General features: G+C 38.6%; 1 protein-coding gene across 1 annotated transcript in view; it reads left to right on the top strand.

Annotated features, from left to right (window-relative positions):
- LOC139736815 (uncharacterized) overlaps window positions 1–16,049 on the top strand; it is a 118,028-nt gene that overhangs the window by 58,942 nt on the left and 43,037 nt on the right. The window contains exons 4-5 of the mRNA XM_071647478.1: window positions 9,657–9,698; window positions 12,446–12,499. Coding sequence (XP_071503579.1) covers window positions 9,657–9,698; window positions 12,446–12,499 — 96 coding nt within the window. The remainder of the gene's footprint in view (window positions 1–9,656; window positions 9,699–12,445; window positions 12,500–16,049) is intronic.

The raw sequence follows: 16,049 nt of genomic DNA, 5'->3' as shown, positions 1-16,049 counted from the left end.
GGGCTGATTTTGCTACAACGTACATTTTCCGTAGGCACTTGCCAGAGTATACTCAGGACTCATCCTCAACGGGTTAAGAAAAAAAAAAAAGAATTTAAAGAACCAATGAAGCAAAACCTAGAAATGCCAGTGCTCCCTAATTTCAGAACTAGATCTACATGTATAGGCCTACACTGCACTTAATTTGCTTATCATGACACAATATGATAGTTTTGGCAGGGGAAAAGGAAAGTATTTATTTGATAATAGGATCCTCTATTTTACAAGCATCAATGATAATGAAGAATGATGATATTTAGCAGTAAAGTATAAGTAAGAAGTTAGAGAAACAATGATGATAGGGATGTTAATGATAAGAATGTAACAATATCATCCTTACATCTTCATCGTCATAATAATGGTGATAGAAGACTAGTGAAATAATAATTAGATGAAATTAAGTAGAATGAACTTGATGACCTGAGCATTCTTTTCAGAATGTGATGAATGTAATGCATGTTTTGATATTCATTCATTTCCTTTTGGAGTCGGTTTGCGGATAGCATGGTTTCATTATGACATGAGTCAGGAAGCTTTGGATTTCCATCCACTTGAATGTTATGCTCACCATGGGATCTATTTACAGGGTTTTTGTGCATTCTGAAGTCCTTCAGGGGTATTAAAGTATTACGATGCCCAGCTCTTCCACTTGTGGGGCAAGTCACTCAGTCCGAGTTAGTCATTTTGCTTGTACACTTCACAGGGGCGGATCCAGGAATTCCGTAAAGAGGTGGCGCCTTTACATCATTAAAGGAGGGGGGGCGCACGCACCCCTCCCCCATTTTTTTCTTTTTATTTCTTTTGTTTTTACCATAAATATAGGGGGTCGCGCCCGGTGCGGTCCTCCATGGATCTGCCACTGCTTCACATGGTCGACTCATTATTCGTCATACCATTTCGAATCAAGTAGCCGGCTATTATTACAAATTTTGTTAAAGATTTTAAGAAGGGGGAGCTAGGATGCAAAGCCCCTTGTCCCTGTTGACTTTGATAATGTCATTCAATCCGTGGTAACCAGCCCCATTATTAAAAAAAAAAACAACAGGTCAGCAACAACAACAACAACAACAAAACTGCTTGGATTGATGAATTGCTATCAAGATGGACACATTGCACTTTCTGATCCTCCAAAGAAAGGGATTCCTCGTCTTATAAAATTGCATTGAAGGTGTTTTACACTTCATTATTCTTTGCATATGAGTGCAATAGACCATAAAATGGAAGACTATCATTACCTTCACCAAGGAGGTTACGTGTAAAATATCTTTGTCAGCATTTATTTGATTTTCTGTCTGTCTGCCTGTTTGCAAAATAACATGAAAAGTTGCAAATGGATTTGGATGAAACTTACAGAGACAGTTAATAATTACACAAGGAGCAGATGTTTAAATTTTGGTTGTAATCAGGATGTCTGGGTCCAGGATACCTTTATTATTACTACCATTATTATTATTGTTATTGTTGTTGTTATTATTATTAATATCATTATTATTATTATCATTATTATTATTATTTTTGAGGATCATAATGGGGAAATAGAGCCAACAAACTAGTACATTCAAGCTGGTCATAGTTTAGGTGTGCATAGATAATTATACTTGTGAATAAATTAATTTGGTAATTATTTTTCTTATATTATCTCGAATCAGTATTTCGATTGAGAACATGCTTAATTTCTTTAGTGCCTTTCACTATAGAGAAATGCTCTTTTGGCAGTAAAATTTGTTTAAAAGACTTGTGCAAAAGTCTAACAGTAAATGACAGAAGAGCCTTTACAGGAGTGCCTTGAATGGAGACTACTGAACAGTAGTAAAGTAAAGGAATGATGTTATATTGTGCTGCCTACGTGGCTTGCATAAATATGATTTGGAGATGAGTGAACAGAGTTTGAGGAATTGCCCGCTGATGAATTTTCATGTTGCAGGATGACTCACACTTTGTGAATGGGATGAGTGAGCTAGTGTGCTCTAAAATATAAAAAAGTAAAAAAAAAAAAGAGAAAAAAAAATACACACAGAAGTAAGACAGGGAACCAAATTGTGGTAAGCATCAGGGATGTACACTCATTTGGTCCAAATTATGCCCCCCAAATTCTGATTCATCAAGGATTTTTTTCCCCCTCAGTGAAGATCTTCAGAGTTCTGCAGCATTCAGGCAGCCCATGTAGCTGTGGGATTACAGCTGATGCATTCTCCGTACATGTGCGCTGAAAGAGACAAATTGTGTTTAAATTCATGAGGAGTAGATCGAATTGGAGTGGATGGTTGGAAAATGAAGTATCACTCTTGGGTAGAATTCTGAGAATCAAATTTCGATCATTTCGTCATGTAGCAAAATACTTTGAAGACATCTTGAAGAATAGGCCACCTGTGTATGACATGACAAGGAGTCTCAATATATTTTGCAAGGTGTTTATGAAAAAAAAAAAAAAAGCTCTATGATTGCGCTGTGCCTTCTTAGGTGATGAAGTGGAGAATGATATAAACACTTATAGACAATCTTGCCCAGGTAGGTAGGATAGGTAATGAAGAGAATGAAAAAAGGTATTTTTACTTTAAAGGCATTTGTAACATCCTTTCTGGTTCAGAAACAAATAGCAGAACCAATAACACAAAGCTTTAACCTGAGTATTAAGAAACAGGAAGCTTTATGGTTGAGCCATGCCTTTTTAGGTGGTGAAGTGGAGTAATCTACACTTACAGACAAGCTTGCCTAGATAGGATAGGTAATGAAGAGAATGAAAAAGGTATTTTAATAGTTTAATGGCATTTGTAACATCCTTTCCAGTGAAAAAACAAAAACAAAAGCAGAACCAATAACACAAAGCTTTAACTGGAGCATCATTAAGAAACAACAACAACAAGACCAATAAGACATAAAAGCTTAAACCTGAGTATCATTTTCCTACATTTTACGATACATTGTCTTTTAATGATAAGACACGTGAAACTAAGTAAAGAAAATGACATGACTGCTATCAATGGTTAATTGCTTTAATAAAAGAGAGATGCATTGTCTTTTAATGATAAAACACATGAAACCCAGTAAAGAAGAAAATTGAATAACTGCTAACAGAGGTCATTTATTGCTTCAGTGAAGGACACGTGGATGTGTCAAAACACTGATTATAGTGTAGTAGCATGGTGGTGCATTTTTACAGATAACACAAAAACACAAACAAAATAATTAAACTTTTTTGTTTCTTGTTTGAGTTTATTTAAGCCATCTTAACATCACTATACGGTTCAGTCAATGCAAAGTTCTACAAGGTCTTGAGATTATTAGCAGCCATGTTGTAGAACCGTGTCATTTATGCTTCAGTAAAGTGCACACAATGTAATGTTTGTATTGAACAGAGCTTTCTCTTTTATCTATAATATCTTTGAAAGTTCAGAGAGGACAAAAAAAATTGTATACTTTGCTCTTGTCAATCATTGTGAATCTCATTAAATCCAAAATGGGTGATGGGAGATCAAAATCTGTTTCTGTATCGTAGTATATTGGGTTTTTTTTTTATTTATTTTTTTATTATTTTTGTTGCTTGTACTATGATTGTTATCTTTGATTCTGTGAATAAAACATGAAAAAAAAAATCTGCTCACTGGCAATGACATTAAGGCATAATTTAAAGGATTCGATTAAGTGGGAACTGTGTGTTCTAAAAGTAGTTCGCCTTCTAACAGTTAAAGTACAGGTATTATGTAGAAATGGAACATATTTTGCCATGAATGCATTAAGTATTCAAACCTCCTGTAATGTAGAAAAGTTGTTGTGCACAGTGGAAATGTTCCAAACTGCCAAATCTCAGTAGGCGTTTTCACATCAGCCCGATAAAAATCCAAGCTCGAAATATTTTTTGCGTTTGCGAATTAGCGCGCTATTTCATTTCTTATTCACATCAGCCCGAAGAGAATTAGCCCAAAATTTTTTCGAGCTAATTCGACAGCTGAGCATGTGCAAACAGCATTAGTAATGTGTGCACTTTCAAAAATTTGTCATGCTTTGTGTGCAGTTTGCCTCAATCGATCGGGTCACACACACTAGGCATGATGGGATGCATCACGCTAATTTCTTGAGGCGTTTTCACATTATCAAATAGCGCGTTAGTTCGCCAATTATCCCGCTATTTCAGAAATTTCCCAAGTTGGACTCAAGAAATTTTCTCGACCAGAGCGATACAATTAGTGCGCTAATTTGTGTTCACATTATCAAATAGTGCGCTATTTCGTGATCGGGTTAATTTCCCAAGTCAGAAAATAGCGCACTATTGCGAAACATCAGGCTGATGTGAAAACGCCTTACGATTTTTTCAGGAGGCTCCCTAGAAATTTCATCATTCCTTCACGTCGTGAATAGAGTATGTGTTAATGTCCATTTGGAAATTGGGGGGGGGGGGGGTTATTCTTTTATTTATTTGATTACCGGTATTCATTTATTTCATTCATTCATTCATTTATTCATTCATTCATTCATTCATTCATTCATTCATTCATTCATTCATTCATTCATTCATTCATTCAATTCATTCATTCAGTATTCAATTGCTGATCAAGATGTACATGACACATCTCCCAGGTATCTCACTGGTTCCCCTTTTTAATCTGTTATTATTATTATTATTATTATTGTTATTATTATTATTGTTATTATCATGATTATTATTATTATCATTATTGGTATAAATTATTATTCTTTTTATTGTTATTATTATCATTATTCTTGTTTTTATTATTATTATTATTATTATTATGAACTTACAATTATTATTATTCATTCGGCATTTCAGGCAATCTTCCTGACTTTGATGCATGGAGAATAGTGCATTCGATGCTTGCATTTTATCAAAAAACAGTACTCACAGACTACAAAGAATTGATATGTTGAAAAAACATGTGATACAGTACACACACACACACACACACACACACACTCCATCCTTCTCTTCCTCTCTCCCTCTCTCTCTCTTTCTTTCTCTCTCTCTCTCTCTCTCTCTCTCTCTCTCTCTCTCTCAATCAAAGCCTCTTGTGTCTTTCAGTTCACCAAGGTTTGATCAGTCTGTGGTGACGGTCTAGATGGCAAACGGGTTGCTGTCGTTCCGCCGCTCAGGCTGGTAATTCCGCCACGGGCAATGAAATGGGCCGGCGCGCTTTCCGAGAAATGCTCCGCTTTTCTGATTTGTGGGGGTATTGAATGAATGAATGAGAAAGAAAGCAGATTTTGCTGTAGTGTAATGCATATTGTGGTCTCACTCAAAAGAATTGGAGAATTTACAGGCCTCCGGTGTCCGTTCAACAACCTTTTTCACATGTCATACATTTGTTTTGACATCAATCTACACACATGTTATTCTGATTGGTCTTTTGGCATTCACCTCACCAAAATGTTTCAATTTTGCTTTTTATAGAAGTTAAACCACGTATTCAGCAAATATTGTACTTAAAACAAACAGAAACACATTTTCATTTTTATTTCACCGATTGGCACGGATGTCTGGAAACCAATTGTGAGTTACTGTAGAGATTTCCAGTTGGACTGAAGCACATTGTTATACTTGAGTGGGCTTGATTATACAAGTTTGTACAAAATCCACAAGTACATTGTAGGTCAAGTCTGGATGGGTTGCTGAATGCTATTCTCACCAACTTTACTGTACATTTTTGGAAAATTATAACCTTGAAAATCTATACATCCCTTTGCGAAATTCAGCATGCTCATTACAACAACAAAAAATAAATAAATAAAATAAAATAATAATGATAATAATAATAATAATAATGATAATGATAATAAGTGTTACCTGTATGTGCATTTAATGAGTTGCTTGATATGCTCCATACCAAATTGTTTCCATATGTTTATCTTGTAGATTATACAAAAATTCTTGTAACCAGGAATTCAAATTCAGCACAAATTTGATATACATGTAGGCCTACACAGTGTTTGACTTGGTTCTTAAAACTGATACATCTATCCATGTGCATGTTCCCCTAAATGTATTAATATGCAAAATAGGAATTGGGTTTGATCACAAATGTTTGCTCATTCTATGTGGATATTACAGCATCGTGTGCATTACAACAAAAAAAAAAAAATAGACATGTATCCTTCCTGGAGCCCCAGTTGGCTGAAGTCACGTCGGGCCGGGTCCCCTAATTCATTGGAGATGGTGCGTCTGCTTTTGCGATTACCGACGGTAAATTGCCACTAATGTCACCGGGCATTAATGGCAGGAGTTGAGGCATAGGCCAATTAATTAAAGGTACAGTAAAGAATGTGGAACTTTATTTCCAGTGAACCGGCAAGATTACATACACAGTAGGGTTGCTCTTTGGTGGGGATGTTATGAGACATGCATGTAGCAACTCAGTGCAAAGAACTAAACAACTGGTGGTCTCTGCAGAAAATTTGATATTCGCTAGCAATATTTTTAATTCAATTCAACTTTATTTCCACATAATCATTAAAAGGATACAAAGGATACATAAAATGTGATATAATAAACATCAATTGGAATATACAAAGTAAAAGAACAATACACATAAGATACCATATTCACCAAAAGGTGTTTCAACAAACACAAAGTGAATTACAAAGAAAGGAAATAACAACGTAATGGATGATTTGTGGAGGGATCAATATACAGTACCAAATGCACTAAATATGCTTAAGAGAGCATGCATGTTGTGTGTGAGTGCACTGTCTTGTAGTTTGACATATTTTGAGAGCAAAGATTCTACCTGTGGATATTTTGAGGAGCAGTTTTCCTAGATGATTAATAAAGAGCATATTAATTATTTATTTTGGTCAAAGCATTGGCTTCAAAATTTGTAAATGTCCTGCATTTGATACTGCAACTATTTGTTTTTTTAATCATTACAAGCAGTGTTGTCACATCACAGAATATCATATTTGATTTGTCAAAGTCTTGTGAAACTAAAATTCCACTCTTGTCAACTTGCTGCCAACAACCAGTAAAAACCATGCAAATGCACAATATAGCAAGAATAGTTTATGCCACTGTCAGTTAGTGCTTGATCATGCTTACTTATCTTTGATCAGGTCAACTATCAGGTCATAATTCATTTTCACTCAATTTCTTGCTAATTAGTTCAGGTCTACATTGTTTGTACATCAAAATTTTTTGTTATAATATGATGAAACAAAACAAAGGGAGCAATAGACCATATGCACAATTCTTGTCCTAGGGTTTACTACAGTTACTTTGTTTATAAATATTTCAGTCATTTGCATAGAATAATACAAAAAATATAGAATTACCAAATTGTACTCTGATAGCCTATTGGACAAAGATAGTAAACTCATGCATAAATTGAAGTTGCTATGAAATCTTCCGTGAAATTTCTGCCTAATTCAAAGGATATGCTTTGCCTAAGTTTGAATGTGTGTGTATGTGTGTGTGAGTGTATTAGATGATGATACTACTTAATGGAGATATTTCGAGGTTAATTTAAAGCTTAAAATGTTCCATTTCCAAGAGTCACTAGAGTTGACTAAACTAACAGGGATGTGAGTACATGGGACAAGCATAACTCTCCTGAGCTTGAAAGGTGCTGGTGTTAGTTCAACATTGCCAAACTACTTTATTGGGTCACAATAGGATTTCCTTAAACCTCACCCTTGCCTGCACTTTCGTTTTAGTGTTTCATGATAGTGTACATTATAAAATGCAATACTGTTTGTTTGTTTGTTTGTTTGTTTGTTTGTTTGTTTGATTGATTTGAGGGGAGGGGATGGTTTCTCAAAACCTTTCATAGCCTTGCATTCTTCAAGGGAAATTGTAAAGTCATTGTTTTTCCTTCAGTCCCATTGATGTGCTTTACACTCCTCCCCCGCAACTTCCTGTGATGTGGGCGGCAAAAAGAATTGACATTTCGGACCTCAATTGATTTCTCCCCTGTTGTTGAATGTCCCCTTCACTATGCCTGGCAGTCAGGAGCATCCTCTTCACAAAAGGCACATCTTTTCCGTTGCCATGGAAACTCTAAATTCAATTGCATCGGTCCAAACTGTCGAGAGAAAGGGGAACTTTGACAACAAAAGTTGGAGCTCGCAGGCTCGAGTTTTAATATAGGAGTAGGTGTGGAGGAAACCCTGTGGCAAGTAAGGCATAAGATGAATGGCAAAGCAACAACAACAGAACAGAAAGGACCAAAAAAAAATGAGAAAGCTGCCATTGTATTGATTATGGAAACAGAATTTACGAACTGACGTCCACTAACAAATACCATTATTCCAGGTCATATCTTTCTCCAAAAGTTACGAAAACAGCTGTACAGTATATGTAATCCTACACTCTTCATCCCTTAGACAGATTAAAGCATGGAGCGGAGTTTCCCTTTAAGTTGACAAGAACTGTTGGTCAGTAAAGGAGTTTTGTTGTTGTTGTTGTTGTTATTGTTGTAGTTGTTGTTCTAGTTGTTGTTGAAATAAATGATGGAGGCGGGGTTGGCTAGACTCTTAGCGTTATTTGAAAATGGAAAACATTTAAGTTATAAACATTAAAACATACAAGTTTTTCCAGTTTTAATTCAGTAATTTTCAAGTGTTCCCACAGCTAGATGAGATCAAGTTTTCTTCTCTCTATATAAATCTCACTTTTTCTTTATGTTCTAGTTTCTTTCTAATCATATCTAACTCACATCTTTCTAATAATCTGTTGCACATTGAGTATTTAGAGAATCATACTTGTGAATGTCAGTAGCAAAATGGCATATTTATCGACTCGGGGAAGATTTTTTTTTCTTATTCCTTTTCTAGGCGCTTTTATATAATACAGTTTATGAGTCTCCAGTGTGTATCTGGAGCATGAGTAATGTGACAGTTATTATAGCACTGCCATGTCTGAAATTGCCGTGAAAGCATATTTCAAAGGGTGCAATGTCACAGAGTATGAATGGAGATAGTGACATTTGATTGTGAGGACCACTCAAACATGGTGAAGGTATCTATATAGAGCAAGAGGTTCTGGACAACTATGGTAGTGATGCCATCATTTCATTATTGTCCATTTGGATGTAGGAGGGGATGAAATCCATTTTAGATGTTATGATAAAATGTCATTAAAGTACATGTAGGCATTTAAGTGATAAAATTTCTTTTCTGCGGGAGGTTTTGTGTTGTTATTTTTGTCTTATTGGTCTACTCATTCACCATTCTGAGATCTGTGCATATTTGTGGTGTGGTGGGTAAGATTATAATCCCAAATTAAAATGGATTGACAATTGCACAGTGCCAATTCAACAACCGGCATGTATGTTTTTGAGCTGCTCAGCACACACACACATGCACACGCACACACACAAATTAATCACGTGAAAATATTAAAGTTTACAGGATGTAAAACCAGCAATAATGAGGCTATTGAAACTTATGCTCTCAGAACAAACAATAACATTGCAGCTAAAAACAAAAATCACAACAAACCATAGAAAGAAGAATTCTGGAACTTCATGGTTTAAGATTAACCCAGTACATACTGCCTAGTGTAGTGTAGTAAAGTGTAGTAATCAGCTCTCTGGGAGAGCACTATTCCCGAGAGGTGATGGATTAATCTGCCTTGCACTCTATGTTTTGTGTTCTCTCTTTCTCTCACATAGATGATGCCAAGCATGGGGAGGAAGAGAGTAAAGACAATCACGGTAAGAGATGAAAGATATATAATTGTCTCTTTCTCAGCTGCTTTTTTCTTTGTTGTAAGACTTTTTTCAGGATTTTTGACCCTGACATACCAAAAATGAAAGCCTGTCTTCACAGCATCATGCAATGTGTCAGAGGCAGAAAGTGATAGAGAGAAAAAAAAAAAACAGAACTCTAAAACACACACACACACACACACACAATTCTACCGATCGTTGCTCTGATATTGCTGGTGGAAATGCAAAACAGTCATATCATTTGTGACCGTGCATCATAAAACCAACAAAAAGTTGCACAACCCAATCTTACCTGAGGACTCAACATAGGTGAAATTGGTCAAACAGGGGGGCATTTCATGAAGCGTTTTGTCAGATATTTCGTCTGACAAAATGTTAAAAGCTACTGAAATCATTGCATCTGATTGGCTGAGAGCCAATTTGTCCGACAAGTTGTCGCACAAAAATGCTTCATGAAATGCTCCCCCTGGTCAGTATAAAGTTTTTGATATTTTCTAAAAGTTAAGAGCAATTCTTCTACATACCGGTAATTTCTTAAGTTTGGGATCCCAAAATAATTGGGAAATTGTAATTTTTACAATTTTCATGTAGCACCTTTTTCCTGAATAGTATGATTATGCAAAGTTGAGAAACCCTTTCCTATTTCTACTATGGAAAACCCTTTACACACTCTTCACTTTCAACCCCAATAACTTTTGAAAAGTTGATGCCACTGCATCTAAATTTGGTGGTACTTCCTGAATAGATTGTGTTTAATGAGTGAGGTAAATTGCAGCTTGATCCGATAATCCCTTCATTGTGGTTGTTACAGAGTTTTACATCCTGTTTTTTGTTCCATTCATTGTACAGAGCAGTGCTTGGTGGGATTAAGCTTTTGAATAGACCTTGAACTTCAAAGCCTCCTTTCTCAATAAATACTTTTCCAGAGTGTACACTTTCTTTCAAGTCTTTGGACAGGCTTAGGAGAGTCTTTTTTGTGTTGAGTAATACATTATTTTAAAGCTTAGAGTCTGATCTATTAGAATTTGCACTGAGGTGGAAATCTATGTCTGGTGACTTTTTGTTGGTTTTGTGGAATGCAGGGTCACATACATATGTATTGTGTATTATTTTCATCACACTTTGATGCATTCTCACTGATTCTCTATAAAATGATTAAACAAGGAAGAAAAAAATAGACAGTGGCCATGTGCTGTGGAGATGCAAATGAGAATTGGCAACGAGGCTATTTAACGCTAAGATATGAAAGATTGGTTGGTAGGGCATTGGTTAGAATGGATTTTTAAAAAACAAACAAATAAAGACAAATTGAGAAGAATTGTGGCAACTTCCAAGTGTATGCGTCGGGTAGGAAGAGAGTGGTTTTCATTTCACAGCAGAGTTTTGCCCAATAGGTTTGTAGGCTATTCAACTTTTTGATTGATTATGTTGCATAGAATGAGCTTAAACTTGTGCTGCACTGTGTCCCAGTTGATCTGCACTGCCATGAATAGAACACCCAAAATCATACAGAAGAGACGGGTTTATGGAGGAGGCTTTACAAAATCTGACATGAGATTAGATAGGAGTTTAAAAGTTGATCATGTTTTCATGATGCTGGTGAAGGTTGTCACAACTGCATGCTCACAATATAACAGAAGTGTTGCTGGGATCCTCTCTCAAGCCTCCCAATGAAGAGCTACAATGTTCTTCATCCAAATTCCTAATTATTGACTTGAAAGCAGCCAGAGTGTATTATGTACGTAGATATCCTAAGTTATTGCTACCGACTCATAGTAGTCTTTTGGTAACCTAGCAATGAGGTTGCATCTTTGTCAAACTATAGACCTAAAATATGGTTTTTGTTATTTTTGTGTGGTATCGGTACCTCTAAAGCCCACCTTGATAGCATAGACTTATGATGTGATATCATGTTACAAGTTCTGTTGTAGTTTTCCCACACTTGGTGCTATTACTCATAGTGCATGTTTATTATTCTAGTAATGAGTCACTGGTTAGTAGACTGTTCATTCTGCTTTTTCTGTAACCATGGCACCCTGCCTGGGGAATCCCCAAACTATCCCGGGTCACTTCTCTGGTCCCCGCCCCCTTCCTCTTTTATACCAACCTTCCCTACCCCAAACTCTGCATGTATATCACATCTCTGCCCCATTCATCCATACCCCAATAACCCCCCCCCCCCCCATACTATTCGCCACCCCACGCCATCCATCTTGCCCATGCCGTTTCTTATCCCCTTCCCCCTCCAAGAGTTCTGTCCCTCCCCCTATAGCCTACCCTGGCCATCTCCATCCCATTTTCCATCCTACCCCATCCCCTCTGACCACCACTTCCTCTCCTTCATCCATACTACTATCCAACCCATCTCTACCCCATACCCTTCTCTCTATCCACCTGCTACCACATTCCCTGCCTATTAGATATTCTATTCTGGCTACCCTACCATAATAGCCTGATCCATCTTATCCTCAAGGCTCACTTTAATACATGTGATGTACACCCCTAGACCCCTTCCCTCGAATATCCTACTCTTCATCCTCCCTTTATCCTAATTTACCTCATCTTACCACCCACTTCCTAACTTCCCCCACCCCCACCCCACCCCTTCCACCTGTCCTGGTATTAAACCCCCAATCCTCTTTTCCACCCTATTCCCCATTATTACTCTCTTCCCCCTCCCCACCCCTCCTGGCCTCCCAATTAACGCTTTCCGTACCTTTCTTCCCCTACAGCTCCAGGAGAGAACGGGGGAGCAGTCAGTGACGGCACGGACCGGTTACAAGCAGGTAGGCAGCGCCTCTTAGCTCAAGCAGGTGGTAGCTCCATTTAGTGGAATGTGTGATCATGTAACGAGGTGATAATCATGACCGGACCCCATGATGCGGTTTCCACGCCGATAGGTCGTTTGTAATGATGTCTACCCACCCTTGAGCAAGCTCCTAGTATATTTAAACGCCTGACCCATATACATCTCATGAACATTTTTAGCCGTCTTGGAAGTCTAGAAGGTAATGATTACCTTGTAGCCTATCCCTAACACACATGCTACTTTGTACATTACACAGCACTCTGTTTTCAAGCGTTTTGCCTTCATACACGTACTGCATTCTGTCTTCAATGTGTGAATACTTGGAGAAGTGTATTATAGCAGCCGGTTCATTTTCATATTTGGTCTCACGGTCTCTCATCGTGTGGCCATTGCAGAAAAGCCACCAGGTGAACTTTTAAACACCAATGAAGATAATATTTTGTTTCATGAAAACTGCATGTAAGGATGGAAAAAAGAATCTTTGGAAGAGGAAACCAAAGCCTTTGAAACAGTCCTTTAAGTTATACAATGTATACAAAATGATACTTGTAAAGAGTAAAGGCTCGAAAAAAATAAAAATTAAAGAAACCCAATCCTTTGAAACAGTCCTTTGAGTATCATACAGTGTATCAAAGCAAAATGATACTTGTAAATAGTAGAGACTCAGAATAGATTGTCGCTTTCTAATTCCTGCCTACAATGTAGCTCCTGAACACTGCATGATGATCTCACTGTGGAAGTTCTTGCAGTTCTAGTGTCGCAAAATATCACAAGTTGTCAGCGTATTTTGTTTCAGCACAACTTCGGCCAGAACCTTTAATGGGGTGTGATCTGGACACAGGTGTAGATTCAGAGTGGTAATACACAAGCAAATATGGCAGTTAACCCTTGGTTTCTTTATTTGATCCTGGTATTAAAGAGGCATTTACATTGAATATGTCTACTGACTTTGCCCAAGATGCCAAAGTGTGCTACAAACATAGTCGCTGACTTGCCTCTAGAGGGTAGTTAAACGTCACTGTTGGGCAAGTGGTGTGATGAATATGTTGTAGCTGAGATACATATGGGACCCTTACCCAATAAGAAAGCCCTTTTGGGTAAGTTGTAGACCCGTACACCACATCATCACTTTATAATCAGCCGCTGACCTGTAGGTGAACTGCTCAGGGTGGAAAATGGCATCTTCTTCTCTGCCCCCTTCCCCCTCCCCCCTTTCGTTGGGCCGCTACTCGTAACTGACAAGACATCCATCATTTCAACATTGTGTAGAGAGAAAAGTCGACTGGCCTGGTCGATGAGATATATGGTTGCGTTCCCTTGTGCATGATTTCTGGAGGAACCCCTGAGTGCTAGATAAATTTTGCTCCGCCCTGCTTTTCCAGAATGCACAGGGGGCCAAAAGCATTCTCTCCGTTGGATTGATCATCAACCCTTTGCATACTAAAATCGGAAATCTCCATCGACTTCATACACAAGCCACCGGGTTCTCATAGGGGCCTGGTTAAATGGACAACAGCATGTCATACAGGTCAAAATTGCCAAAATCAAAACAATATTGAATTTATAATATCATTGGTAAAGAGGGAATGTTTGCCTGTTACTGGGCAGGTTGTGTACAAAGTGTATGTGGAATTAAGAATATCGTTTGGAGTGGGTTAAGATAATGATGACTGTCTGGATCTGAATATCGTCGGTAAGTCTTCTAATGTGGCATCATGTTTGCATCTTTCACCGCCCACTCAAGTCACATGATGATGTTGTTGCTTGCATAGAGTGCCTCACATGTTGTGCATGCAGGAAGACTAGAATATAACTTTGTGCTCATTTGAGTCATGCCAAGCATCACAACAGAGATGAGAAAAACTGAGAAGTCAAGAGAGTCAAGACATCCTCCCCCTCCTCCTCTTCTTCCTCCTCTTTCTCCTCCTCCTCTTCCTCCTCCTCCTCTTCCTCCTCCTTCTCCTCCTCCTCTTCCTCCTCTTCCTCCTCTTCCTCCTCTTCCTCCTCTTCCTCCTCTTCCTCCTCTTCCTCCTCCTCTTCCTCCTCCTCCTCCTCCTCCTCCTCCTCCTCCTCCTCCTCTTCCTCCTCCTCCTCTTCCTCCTCCTCCTCTTCCTCCTCTTCCTCTTCCTCCTCCTCTTCCTCCTCCTCCTCCTCTTCCTCCTCCTCTTCCTCCTCCTCCTCTTCCTCTTCCTCCTTCTTTTCCTCCTCCTCTTCCTCCTCCTCCTCTCCCCCTCCTCCTCCCCTTCTTCTTTGATTGAATTCCTCCTCCTCCTTTTCTCCCTTCTCTTCTTCCTCATCTTCCTCTTCTATAAAAGAGAAAACTTTGTAGTCAAGAAGGGAAAGTACTCTCCCTTTATGGTTAGAGAGAGAGAGAAGACTATAAGAACTCTTAAGGGTTAACGATATGGTTATAGATATGTTTCTGGCATTTAAATCCTTTATGACCACTGGCAGCTGTCGTGCATGTGAAGACAATGGTGTTTCCAGTGTTGGTAGTGAGGGGATTGTCGTGGATCTACTCCCCTGCCCACAGGCTTCCCATCAAGTCATGAATCTCCCCCCCCCCCCCCCCCCCAATCACTCGATGCACTCCTATCATGGATAATACCAAGGAGTAGGTAATACCACATCCCATGAAACAGGCAGCACTGGAGCCATCTACACCTCACCCTTCTTCCCCCCCCCCCCCAGTCTTCATCCAAGCCTCCCCACTCCCAACAACACAGCAGTGGCTCACTTGTCCTCTGGGAGACAGACGTGACCTTCTTGGAATGTGTCAGGCAGACCCGTTGGCCGGGCGCTGCTGTTGTTGCCCCCGCGTGTCTGTCTGTTTTGGCAGCCTGTCTGTTTATACGTCTCCACTTGCCAGCAATCTCTGCAGCCAGTCTCCATCTCAGCCCCTCTTCTGACCCCCTCTTCCGACCCCACTCTTCTGACACCCCTCTTCCCCCAGGTGAAGTTTTCCTTCCTCATGTCATTGTTCACCTGTCTCGCAATCCCTTGCTGCCCGCTGGCAAGGAGTTGCAGTCCATAGCAGGTTTTTGAGTCAATGATGGCCTCATTGATTTTAACACTTTTCATTTTGCGGCATCGCATTTCTGTGCAACATCCATTTCAATTTATTCCACACACCAGATTAGGCTTCGTGTCACAGTCTTCATAATCTTTTCATTCCTTCCTTTTAAAAAAACTGTTTATCAATGTTGTATTTCAAACAATTTTGTCTTGATTATACAATCAACTCCATTTAAGAACAAAATATTACTGAATGGCATTTCTTTGATAGTACAACAACTAAAAACTGTCTCATCTAATTTGCATGTGCAGCTGTGAGTAATTTGAATACCTGGTGCAAACTAAGGAGACATTAAGATTCTGTAACTTCTCTTATTTTACGTTTGATTTGATGAGGCCATTAAGAATATACCATTCAGTTTGTGTGATGTTGCTCTGTGCAGTAAAGTCACCGTAACCCGTTGAAGATGAGTGTCGAGAATACTTGGGCAGGTGACTATGGGAAATGCGTG

Source organism: Diadema antillarum, unplaced genomic scaffold, assembly GCF_040938485.1.
Source record: "Diadema antillarum isolate AM-2024a unplaced genomic scaffold, OU_Dant_1.0 seq00000663_RagTag, whole genome shotgun sequence".
Classification (NCBI taxonomy): domain Eukaryota; kingdom Metazoa; phylum Echinodermata; class Echinoidea; order Diadematoida; family Diadematidae; genus Diadema; species Diadema antillarum.
This window is presented reverse-complemented; position numbering and strand designations above follow the sequence as displayed.